General features: G+C 33.1%; 6 protein-coding genes across 6 annotated transcripts; 2 read left to right on the top strand and 4 right to left on the bottom strand. All coding sequences in view use genetic code 12, as the record gives it.

Annotated features, from left to right (window-relative positions):
- Positions 1 to 67: 67 nt before the first annotated feature.
- On the bottom strand, positions 68 to 2,512 carry CAALFM_C502780WA (uncharacterized protein; the record flags this gene model as incomplete). The annotated part of the gene is made up of 1 exon (XM_715515.2): positions 68 to 2,512. One exon carries the CDS (start codon positions 2,510 to 2,512, stop codon positions 68 to 70), a length of 2,445 nt encoding a protein of 814 aa, XP_720608.2.
- A 963-nt stretch (positions 2,513 to 3,475) lies between these two features.
- Positions 3,476 to 4,675, bottom strand: MSW1 (tryptophan--tRNA ligase; the record flags this gene model as incomplete). The annotated part of the gene is made up of 1 exon (XM_715513.1): positions 3,476 to 4,675. The coding sequence occupies one exon, from the start codon at positions 4,673 to 4,675 to the stop codon at positions 3,476 to 3,478; it is 1,200 nt and encodes a 399-aa protein (XP_720606.1).
- A 336-nt stretch (positions 4,676 to 5,011) lies between these two features.
- CKB2 (casein kinase 2 regulatory subunit) lies at positions 5,012 to 5,815 on the bottom strand (the record flags this gene model as incomplete). The annotated part of the gene is made up of 1 exon (XM_715511.2): positions 5,012 to 5,815. The coding sequence occupies one exon, from the start codon at positions 5,813 to 5,815 to the stop codon at positions 5,012 to 5,014; it is 804 nt and encodes a 267-aa protein (XP_720604.2).
- Positions 5,816 to 6,323: 508 nt separating this feature from the next.
- Positions 6,324 to 9,377, top strand: CAALFM_C502750CA (uncharacterized protein; the record flags this gene model as incomplete). The annotated part of the gene is made up of 1 exon (XM_715510.2): positions 6,324 to 9,377. One exon carries the CDS (start codon positions 6,324 to 6,326, stop codon positions 9,375 to 9,377), a length of 3,054 nt encoding a protein of 1,017 aa, XP_720603.2.
- Positions 9,378 to 9,438: 61 nt separating this feature from the next.
- Positions 9,439 to 11,106, bottom strand: CAALFM_C502740WA (oxidoreductase; the record flags this gene model as incomplete). The annotated part of the gene is made up of 1 exon (XM_715509.2): positions 9,439 to 11,106. One exon carries the CDS (start codon positions 11,104 to 11,106, stop codon positions 9,439 to 9,441), a length of 1,668 nt encoding a protein of 555 aa, XP_720602.1.
- A 194-nt stretch (positions 11,107 to 11,300) lies between these two features.
- CAALFM_C502730CA (iron-sulfur cluster assembly protein) lies at positions 11,301 to 12,452 on the top strand (the record flags this gene model as incomplete). The annotated part of the gene is made up of 1 exon (XM_715508.2): positions 11,301 to 12,452. The coding sequence occupies one exon, from the start codon at positions 11,301 to 11,303 to the stop codon at positions 12,450 to 12,452; it is 1,152 nt and encodes a 383-aa protein (XP_720601.2).
- Positions 12,453 to 12,526: the final 74 nt, after the last annotated feature.

Here is a 12,526-nt window from a genome sequence, read left to right as displayed (position 1 = left end):
TGTATTAATTGAACAAATAATTATTATTTGTACTTCGGTTTATATTTAACGTTGACGAAATAACTATTTAATGTTGTGAGACTGATTGATTTTCCTTCTCCAAGATTGAAGGACCACTTTTTGTAATATTTTTATGTCCTTCATTATGTTGACCTTCATCATCATCATTAGAATAGAATTCTGTATTTGGAGTTGATGCTTGATTCTTTTTATCATCATCTTTATTTTGATTAGACATAATCAGATTACCTGTATCCAATCTATTGGCACGATTAGGTGACGATTTAAACGGACTCATATTAATCATTTTACTTATTTCATCATTTAAAACATTTTGTTGTTGTTGATCATTTTCATGTTCATGTTCATGTTCATGATCATCTTCAGATGGTGCATCTAATGTTGATTGATATGGTGATGAAGGCATATTAACAATAGTTTTTTGAGTAACATTCTTTAATGGTGATTTTCTATTTTGCCCCTGATTTTGAATTTCATTAGGGTTATCCACTGGAGTCTTTGAATTTGGACTAGTAACATGATTTTTGGGTGATGAAAAAAAGCACATCCAATCATTATTATTTTCTTGGAATGAATTAATCATAGCATCATAATCATTACGAGTAGTTTTGTTGATTTTAGGAGGTAAGTTTTCCTTATTGTTATCATCATCGTTATCGTTGACGTTATCAATATTGCTTTCTACAGGTACACCAATAATTCTTGTGTTTAATTTGGTGGCCTTTTTATACTCTTCCACTTCAGAATCTCCAACATCAACATTTATTACTCTCGTATTGGATTTAGTAGCCACCATTGGCGGAGTGGCACCAGGTAATGGATCAATATCCGTTGATGGACCACCATAAACATTGATTTGATGTAGTAAATCACTATAATCTGGTGTGAACCCCGGTGGAGTTGGATCATAGCTGAAGTTATTGTTGTTGTTTCCATGTGACGTCAACGCTTTGTTTTGAATTACTTGATTTATAGCTGATGGGGTATGACTAGGTGCTGGGAAACTAGCAGCAGGTGAAGATCCAGCGTTCAACGATACCGAAGTCCCCGAGACAAATTTTTTCATAGCAATTGCATCTAAAGTAGTTCGATTCAGTTCATCTTCCTTTTGTTTCTTACGTAATTTAGCAGTATAACGTTGTTGATGAATATATTTCCTCACAACATGTTCAGGTCTCATGAATCCTTTATTTTTATAAAACAAAAAGCATGCATTACATAATGGACCCAACATGCCTTCATAATTTCTCTTGTCAAATTTATGAGCCGTGAGTAGTTTGGAATATTCTGGTCTATATTCGGTTTCAAAATATCTCCAATTGATCGAACTTGTGGTACGACAACATTCATTTATACAAACTAATCCATGATTGTCACTTAATTTAGAACTTTGAATAGTATGGCTTCGAATGCTATCGAGATCATCAGGTAATTGTGTTGGTGTAGGTGGTTTATAAGGTGGTTGTTGTGGAGTGTATGGTGATGTCACCGATGAATTACCACCACTGGAAACTTCATCGTCATTTTGGAAATTATCTTCATGAGCGTTGTAATCAGGATCATCAGAATAAGGTTCTTCATTTATTGGTGATGAAATTGATGGGATATTAGACGTGAACATTGATCGTGTACGCGTGGCGCGTTGTGGTTGAAGCAGCGATGACGACGACGACGACGTAGATGGAGACTGGTAGCGTCGTTGGGTTCGATTATTTGTAGTGTATGTGACTTTATCCAGATTCAGGTAGAAAGGGGCGTTTTTAAATCTTTCTTCAACTTTATCTCTTTTATGACGAGGGGTGGTTACTGGTGGATTGACAAACGATGGTAATGATAAAGTTCTTGTTGCTTTTACGGCAGAATAATTTGAACCATAATGAGATGACGACTCATGGTTTCTTTTTCTTTCTATATTGATTTGCAGATTACTTCTTTTTGCTAGACTTGAATGTGAATGTGAGAGTGAATGTTTGCGTGAATGTGAATGTGATTGGGAATGGGTTTGTTGTTCTGGTGCTGGTGTCTTTTCTTTTGAAACTGGGATTTCAATGGTACGTAATTGCATTCTAATTTCTAAAGTTTCAGAAGACATTTTGGACTTTTTACCAAATATAGATCCTGCTCCTAAACTTTGGCAAACACGTCCAGGAACCAAACATGACTCATTAGAATGTAATAATTTTGAAATCACGCCATTGGCTACAAAAGGTTCATCTGGTTGTTCACTAATATCTTGGTAATAGACTTCAAAGTCACGGAAATTCAAGTTGAACGTGTCAGGTGCCGATCGTACCACTTGTTTCACACAATCTTGTAATTCCAAACCACCTAAGGTTATTAGTTCGTCTTCATTCATTCCAAGTGGAATTTGAACAACTTTGACAGGAAGAGTGTTTTCTGAGCGTGACAAATAAACATTTGGTTGATTATCTAAGGAGTATAAGATTTTAATTTGCATCAGCCTGACGGATGATGAATCTTCTGTGGCCATTTTTTAGATAGTTAGATTGGGTTGGGTTGGGTTGGGCTAGGCAATTAAGGATTTGTTTTGTTTGGAATTGGTGAAATTTGATATTGGAATGATGGATGGTTAGTGACTTTGATTTCAATGGAAAAGTGGATATTATTATTATTTACCAATTCAAGCAAAACACTATTAGAAGGAGCTCTTAAATCAATACCAAATGAAGTTGTTTATAAATGAAAAAAGAAAGAAAGAAGATAAAAAAGAAAGTAAGAAAAAAAAACAGTTGTTTATAGTTGTTGTGATTTTTTTTTTTGGTGGTGGGCTTGCTTTGCTCGATGGGTATTCTGGCGATAGAATTGGTAGTATAAGCAAAAGAATTAATTTGTTACCAAAAAGCCTAAAGAAAAGAAAAAAAAAACAACTATAAACAAATTGAGACTCAAATTTAATAACGGTAATAAACAATACAGCAAACAATTGAATAAACGAATAGACAATCCATTAAGTAACAGAATTTCAAACATTGAATATAGGTTGGTTTAAAACAATATTTGTGTAAGTCTCGTATCATACGAAGAAAAAGAGAAAAACACGTCGAAGTAATAAAATGAAAACAACGCGAAAAAAAAAAATGAAATCTCAACCTGTTTGATTTTTCGCAACCCTTTTTTCTTCTTCTTCTTCTCTTCCCCCCCCCCATCTCACACAATACTATTGATTGATTGCTGGCTGGTGATTATAACAATACTTAATAACACAAACACGTGAGAACTACCACTACTACTACTACTATTACCACCACTTCTATTAATACTACCCTTTAAGACGTGTAATATCACAAACTTACTATATTGCGTTTAATTGATTTTATATATATATATACATATTTACAATTACTTTAAAATAGTCTACGAATAACTGCTATATACAATATAAACTAAGGCAAAGAAACAGGTGAGGTTTTCTCCGTCTAAACTCTTAGTCTCTCTAATCCATACCTATAATGCTTTTCACTTGATGTAAATTAACCAGGGCTAATTCTCGGGCCTTGTCTCTTCCTTGAGAACAAATACTATCTAAATAAACCTTATCTTTCATTAATTCTTCATACAATTGTCTTTTATCATCAAATTCACTAATAATAACTTCAGTAACATAATCTTTTAATTGTTTATGGTTAACAAAACTAGACATATCTTTAACCACTTCATCTACAGGTTTATTGGAAATACCTGAAACAATATTTATCAAATTCGAAACACCAGGACGTTCAATTGGATCATAATAGATTGACCCTTGTATGGAGTCGGTGGTTGCCTTTCTGATTTTAAATTGAATGTCCTCGGGTGAATCTGTCACATAAACACATGAAGTGGCCACCGGATCTGATTTCGACATCTTCTTTTGCGGATTTTTAAGTGACAAGATCTTTTTCGCTGGAGTCAAGAGTGTTTTCGGAAGTGGGAAAACATTGGTTTTATAAGTACTATTAAATGTTTTAGCAATACTTCGACACAACTCTAAATGTTGTGACTGATCATCCCCTACTGGAACATGAGTTGATTTATATAACAAGATATCTGCTGCTTGTAATGCCGGATAACAAAATAATCCTGCTTTGGTCTTTTCCAATACATTATCCTCCAATATGGAACTATTATCCAGTTGTTGTGCCTTCAGTTTCCATTGTGTCATTCTATTCAATGCCCCCATACTTGTCATGCACGTGAGATACCAATTCAATTCAGAATGTTCGGGTACACTGCTTTGGAAAAATAGTATACATTTGGATGTGTCTAATCCACTGGCTATTAAACTGGCAATGGCTGCATATCGATACTCTTTAAATTCTATGGGATCTTTAGGAATAGTAATGGCATGTAAATCAGCTATACCATATATGAATCTATTACTAGGATCAGTATTTGATTCCGATAATGTTCTCCAACTTTTAACTGCTCCCAAATAATTACCTAAATGAATTCGACCAGTTGGTTGAATCATCGAGAAAACTGTTGAGTTGGAAGGAATCACTGGCTTATTTTGACTAACCTCCTGAACTGTGCTTGAACTTCCAGCAGCTGTGGTTAATGGCCTAGAACATCGGCCTAATGTATGTATTGACCTTAACGACATATCTGGGTTGTGTATTTCTAGTTTATATGCTAGTGCTAATATGGTCGTCATTTTTTTTTTTTTCACTTACACGGATATTTTTTTTCTACTGCTTCAACATTACAACCATCACCATCACCATCACCACCACACATTAATGATATATATGTTGTCAGAACTTATATATCTTCTATTAAGCTAAAACATTTATACACTAGTCCTGTTTAATGTAGACCCTAAATAACTGATTGTATATCAATACAATTCAAATTTGTTATATGTACTGTGTTCTACAAGGTGCACCCTTTTCTTTTTCATTTATTTATTAATACCAATATAGCAGCAAAAAAGTTTATTGAAGTACTCTAGTATTTACAAAACTGGTTGTGGTAGTGGTGGGACGTGATGTTACTTTTGATTTGGCGAGAGACTCTTGAATTGTGAAGAAACACTTTGTAGTTGTTTATTGTTATTATTATCTTGTTTCTCCTCCTCGTCACCATTTGTTATGAATCCTCCAACTACATTATCAATTTGTATACCATTTTTTTTCAATCTATTTTCCAACTTCAATCTTTGTAATTCTCTCCATCTATTTAATTTGGAGTATTCGTGTAATTTGAATCCAAATACTCTTGGCACATATGTTTCTTTTGCATGTATTGGCACTGTATTGGGGAAATTCTGGAAAAACATTGCTGGGAATGAAGTCCCAAAATATGCCCCATCAATTGCTGAATGTCTACCTGATTTAGGATTATACAAATCTTCACATTTAGAACAATACAATTTAACTGATGCCATTCTTGGTTGATCATTTAATCCGATTGGTAATAAAGGGTTTAATTGACAATGAACTCTTGGACAATAACCAAAATCACCACTTCTAAATTTTTCAAACATTTTATTTAATCCACGAGTAGTTAAAATATATCTAGCATGAATCAATCCATATAATATACGAGCATTATGTTCCAAACTATCTTTATGTTCTTCGGGTTGCAGTTCTATATCTATAACATCAGTTATTATATCTATTAATATTGGCAATTTGGAAACTTCCAGATTTAACCCCGTCAAATTGAATCGGTCTCGAATATATTCATCATCAATATCACAAAAATATTCATTACCTTTTATACCTAAAAATAAATCTATCCAATATTCAGTGAAATCGGAACTCGAATCTGTCACATATTCCTCGTTAGCCATCTTTTGTTATAACTTAGTAAATCTGAAATAAAACAAAAAAAAAATAGAAGAATTAGTTATTTGGTATATTTAATATTAACTGAAGTTTAAAAATAAAAACCTGAATGAATAATTGATTTAAAAGTTTAGATGTATTGTAGTGATGGAAATGGCTTCTTAGTTGTTTTTTTTACTCATTTTTTTTCTCTCTCTCTCTCTCCCTCTTCTTGTTAATCTCTTGATAGTTAAGTTAAGTGAATGGAGTGAGTGAGTGAATGAGAGTGAATGTGCGTGTATGCGCGTATGTGCGTGTATGAGCAAAAACGAAGAGAGAAAAAACAACTTTTTGTTGTAGTTTACTCTTTTTTGTTTCAATGTACACGTCCTTTGATTTGTTATTATTGTTTTCTTCTTCTTCTTGTTCTTTGTTGTTGCGACCCATCCAATTTACCCAAAGTTATTATTACTATTACTATTACTTTTGAATATCATTTCCTTTTTTTGATCTGAACTCTTACTACTATTGGCAATGAAGTTTTTGAAATTACCTCAACTGTATCATAATGGAGGAATTCATTCCATTGATGTTAATCAAGACAATACTATTTTAGTTTCTGGTGGGACGGACAATAAAATTGGGGTTTGGAATTTGAAGAAATTGATAGAATTATCAAAGTTAGTACTGACACACAATTCTCCAGAAGTTAGACTAAAATTAAAATCACTCGAACCTAAGCAATATATTACTTGTCATAAAAGTTTAATTAATGTGGTTAGATTTTTCAAAGGAGACAACAAAAGGTTCATATCTAGTGATGTTAATGGGAATGTTTTCTTTCATACTTTACATGAACAACCTGAAACAAAGCAATTATTCCCCTTCAAAAGTATAGAAACATCAGAAGTAAATCCTGTAGTGGACTTGACAATTTCTGCAGATAACAGATTGATAGCATGGAGTACAAATAATGGGAAAGTATACTTGTATGATGTGGTGAAGGACACATTTCAAGAATTGACATCAATATGTCATGAAAAACCAATTATACAAAGAAGTATTGCCTTTGATCCTTCAAATAATTACTTGATAACCGTGGGTGATGACACTCAAATAAATGTATTCCAATATCTGTATGAAAAAGATGATACTAGTACTACCACTTACAAGTTCAGATTAATTTATAAAATATCCAAATTGTTTAGTCAAAATCCATTGAATGTGAGATATAAAAGAATATCCTGGTCACCTGATGGGAACTTGGTGTCTATCCCCACGGCATCGAAAAATCAAACCATGTTAATATCTTTGATTTCACGATCGGAAAAATGGACTAATATTGAAAGTTTAGTAGGGCATGATTTTGCTTGTGATGTGGTTAAATTCAACCCCAAAATTTTCTCATCAAAAGAGAATGACACCAGCAAAGTCCATTCAGTTATTGCATCTGGTGGTTCGGATAGAACTATGGCTATTTGGAACACATCAAAGTCAACCCCAATTACCGTTTTACAAGATGCTGTTCAAGGAGAAATACTCGATATTACATGGACTACTGATGGGACATCTTTATTATTCTGTACATCACAAGGTAAATTGTGCATTGGGAACTTTGAACCCAATGAATTGGGATATACATTTAGTCAAGAGACCATGGAGAGATTTGTACAATTGCAAAATAATTTGATAGAACCAATGAATTTTAGGTATCCACACGAACAGACCGTGGGGAATAGGAAGCAATTACCACCAATCGAATTTTTAAGTCAAAAGAATGCAATATCTACAACAACTTCACTGTCAAATACAGTTGAAAATGACAAAAAGAATGCAGAAGACAATGTTGGTGTGTCTAATCAAAGCAAATCAACTACTACTACTACTACTACCACTATCAAGGGTGGAGTCATAACTCCAGAAGTAATTCCACCTCCAAAATTGCAATCATTAGATGATGACATTGACGGTGATGGTGATGATGAGGAACACAAAAGTGGTGGTATGCTAGATTCAGTTATGAATGATCGTACTCAATCAAGCCCACGAAAACTAAATAAACCAAAACCCATTGCTCCTGTTGTATCAGATTCAACTACACAATCACTTTCATTTAATAAGCAAAAAGTAACTACAAAAAATGGGAAAAGACGTATTCAGCCAATGTTAATCTCTAGTGGGAATTCTGCTCCCTCCGATTTACCTAGATCAAACAGTGTGATAAAACCTGTTGTTAATACTACCAAATCCACTATGGAATTTGAAAAACCATCTTATTCTGTTTCGGAAGAGTTTTATAAACAAAACAAAAGACCTAGAACTGAAGAAACTACTGGAAGTAATAATAACAAAAAACTCAAGCGTGAGATGGAACCAGTCAAATTTATTGGATCAGTTATACTTAATCCAAATACATCATTTTCCAAAATTCGTTTAGCAACTCCTAAAGTAAGACTTTTTTTCCAATTGAAAAGTAAAACCGATGATGATGGGGTGTTTATACTTGACATTAAAAATGGATCAGGTAATGAATCCAAACCATCAAGATTGACTTATATGAAAAAGGATAAAGAAATATGGTGTGATTTTATTCCCAAATATATTCAATTAGCTACCGAAGGTTCGAATTTTTGGGCCGTCACAACAGTGGATGGAACGATTTTGACATATTCCCATGTTTCTGGTAAACGATTATTACCATCGATTGTATTGGGGTCACCAATATCATTTCTTGAAAGTTATGACAAGTATTTGATGGTAGTTACTTGTATTGGCGAGTTGTATGTTTGGGATATGGAGATCAAAAAAAATGTCCTCAAATCTTCGATAAGTCCATTATTGGAATTGTATAATAAAGAAGGGTTAGTAAAATCCGACAATATCACTTTATGTGCTGTAACATCATATGGTATACCATTAGTCACATTATCTAATGGATCAGGATATTTATTTAACAAAGATTTAGGAGTTTGGCAAACAATCACGGAATCTTGGTGGTGTTTTGGTTCTCATTATTGGGATAGCACCCAAACCGGCAACAGCAGTGGTGGTGGTGGTGGCAGTGGTGGTAGCAACAATAAACGATCACTACAAACAATGAATATGTTTAATGATGAACAATCGATTATAGAACTTTTAGAACATAAAACCAATGAAGAAATATTAAGAAAGACTAGGACTGGTCGAGGTAAATATTTCAATAAGATATCGAAAAATATGTTGATGAAAGAAGGATTTGAAAGTTTAGAAAATACCATTTCTATAAGTCATTTAGAAAATCGAATTTTATGTTGTGAATTATTAGGAGAAAATAAAGATTTCCATAAATTTTTCACCACTTATGTACAAAGAATATGTGAATTAGGATTTAAAGCTAAATTATTTGAAGTATGTGATGAATTATTAGGTCCTATCGATACAGATACGGCTAAACCCCCAAACGAGAACAATTGGGAACCGAAAATTTGTGGATTTGATAAAAGAGAGCTATTAAAAGAGATTATAACTTCTTGTTCGCAATTTAGAGATGCTCAAAGAGTATTGGTTCATTTTGGTAAAAAAATTGGTGTTGTGATAGATGAAAGTTAAATGGAGACCAACACCGAAAGAAAGAAAACTTACTATAATATATATTTACAGGTACGGTAATCTATAGTTTATATACATTGGAGTTATCCCATTTTTTGTCTCCTAATAATCCATTGACTGGACCTTGTTTATTTCTAACCAAATCTTTTGCACCAGCGACATAATCAATGAAACCATCAGGTCCACATACAATAGCTAAACTGGCGGGTTTTTTAGGAATTTGAATAGTTTTACTTGCTTGATGTAATCCACTTTCAAAAACTTCACCTCTATCTTCTGGTTTTTGAACCAATTTTGTCATCATATCAGAACCAACCAAAGATTTCTCATTTTGTTGATCTTGTTGTTCCTTTTGTAATCTTAATTGTTCAATTTCATCTCCAGTTAAAAATTTAGATTTTTCTTCCAAAGTTTTGGGAGTAATATAATTTGGTATACCCGGTGGATTAATATCTTTAGCATTTAAAATGGTTTTCGGTTCATCATCATCATCATCATCATCATAATGATAAGTAATATTGATTCGATCCAATTTATCCAAGAAAAACAAAAATCTTTGTAAAATACCCAATTCACCTGGATGTCTAGCAGAATAATGAATATCAACATGGCCCAAATATGGTTTTTTCGAAAATAATACTTGTAATATTGGGGCAATACCGGTCCCAGCTGCATAAAATACAATATTATCAACATCAGGTAAATTATTTACTCGTTTAACTGTTTCTATCATATTATCAGCTTCGACTTTTGATGGTAAATCTTTGAAAATTGGACGTTTATGTAATTTATGTAAAGGATGATAAGGAAATTTGAATTCAATATTAGGACCTCTTAATTCTAATTCATCACCAATGTTACGATCAGTAATATATCTTGAAACTTCACCATCATTATATCTCTTGATATAAAGACACATTGTTCCATGTTTATCATATTCATCTATTTCAGGATTAATGACTTTCAATAATGGTTCTCGTTCACCCGATCGAGTATATTCCGATTTCAAATAATATAGCGGTAATGGAGTATAAGATCTAACGACATTAATATCGGGTTGTTTAATTTCTACTGACCAAAATTTATCCCCATTCCATAAACTTTTCCCTTCTGGATCAGTTCCATGACTATATTCCCAATAAGAAAACTTGGGAGTCAATTCAATTATATAATGATCATCATCAATCTTTTCTTTATGAGTAACAATAAATTTATGGAATTCATTAGGATTTAATAAATCAGAACTATCTTCACCTTCTTCAGTATCTGTCATCCATACATGATATGTATAACCTGACCATACTAATACAATCACTGTCAATATTTTGGGTATATATCTTGTCCATCGAGTTATTGATTTTGGTTTTTCAACTAAATTGGTATATTCATCTTGATTTGGTAAATTGGGATACTCAAATGATACTCTTTTATGTTGCAATTTGGGAATATATGGTTTATTGTCTTTATGCATTAATTGTTCAATACCAGTATTTTCCATGGGAGCAGGTGCTGATCTTGATGTTGCTGGTTTTATCTTAAATGATCCAACATCAGTTTTATCATCTTGCCTAGCTGGTACATTATGTTGTTGCAAAGATTTATCGTTGTTGTTGTTGTTGTCTTCTTCTTCTGCCTTGGGCTTTTTCGAGTTTGTTGAGTTGAATCTACGGAAATTGATTAATCGACTTTTATAAATAGGAGATAATCTAATTTGGCGAAATCTCAACATAGTTTCCCTTTCCCAAAAGCTTTTCACAGAACAAGTATTAGATCTAAAAAAAAAAATAATTCGTAACAAAAGTAGTTGTAATCCGAAGATCTTCAAGCAGGACAGTGGGAAAAAAAAAAAGCGGAATTTAAAAAACTGACAAATCAAGGCAAACAATTATCTTCCCATTCTTCAGTTATACTACTACGTTCTATATGGTTCAATTACTACACTCTATCAAGGCACACAATGATAAGGTTTGGAGTGTTTCTGTCCATCCAACATTACCAATAATTGCCACAGCATCTACCGACAAATCAACAAAACTATACAAACTTTCCGCAAGGCAGAAATTCCCATTAGTTGCCAAATTAGAAGATACTCACAAAAGATCAATACGCTCTGTTGCATTTAAACCTCCATTAGGTGGTGCTGATACTCCTAAACTGGATTTCTTGGATTTGCCGGCATTAGCAGCTGGTTCTTTTGATTCCACAATTAGTGTATGGGGTATTGATGAACCCGACGTTGAATATGACATTGAAGAAGTTATTGCTAATCAAAAGGAAATTCTTACTAGTCCTAATAATGAATGGAATTTAATGGCAATTATAGAAGGTCATGAAAATGAAGTGAAAGCCGTTGATTGGAATTTTCAAGGTCAATATTTAGCTTCTTGTTCAAGAGATAAAACAGTTTGGATATGGGAAACTGATCCGGAAACTTTAGAAGAATTTGAATGTGTGGCAGTATTGAATGATCATTCACAAGATGTGAAAAATGTTTCTTGGCATCCATCAATGAATATATTGGCCAGTTCTTCTTATGATGATACTATTAGAATCTATCAACAAGACATTGCTGGGGATGAATGGTCATGTGTTGGTATTTTAAATGGACATGAAGGTACTGTTTGGTGTTCTAAATTTGAAAGTCTTAAAAGTCCAATTGCTGATTCAAGTGTTTTAAGATTAGTTTCTGCTAGTGATGATTTGTCAGTAAGAATATGGGTAGCAAAAAGAGAGCAAGAAGACGATGAACAAGCTAAGTTGGAACTTCCAAGTTCGATTAGACACACAAACGAAATGGTATGGGAAGTAGAATCTGTTTTGCCTTCTGTTCACAAGTATCCGGTTTATTCTGTGGCGTGGTCTGCATTAACTGGTAAAATTGCTAGTGCTGGCTCCGATGGGAAGATTGTTGTGTATTCAGAAACTGAAAAAGGGAAATGGGTGATTGATTCTATTCATGAAGGTGCACATGGAGTTCATGAAATAAACTGTGTTATCTGGGCACAACTAGATGATGAAAATGAAATATTAGTGAGTGCCGGAGACGATGGATATGTGAATTTATGGAAAATATAGACTTTAATAGATAAAATTTTTGTAAATATACATATAATTACATTCACTAATAAAGAGCAAACTTCTCCTCTGTA

The sequence above is a fragment of the Candida albicans genome, chromosome 5 (genome assembly GCF_000182965.3).
Source record: "Candida albicans SC5314 chromosome 5, complete sequence".
In the NCBI taxonomy this organism is placed as follows: Eukaryota; Fungi; Ascomycota; class Pichiomycetes; order Serinales; family Debaryomycetaceae; genus Candida; species Candida albicans.
The sequence above is the reverse complement of the archived record's forward strand: the minus strand, read 5'-3'. Positions and strand labels throughout refer to the sequence as shown.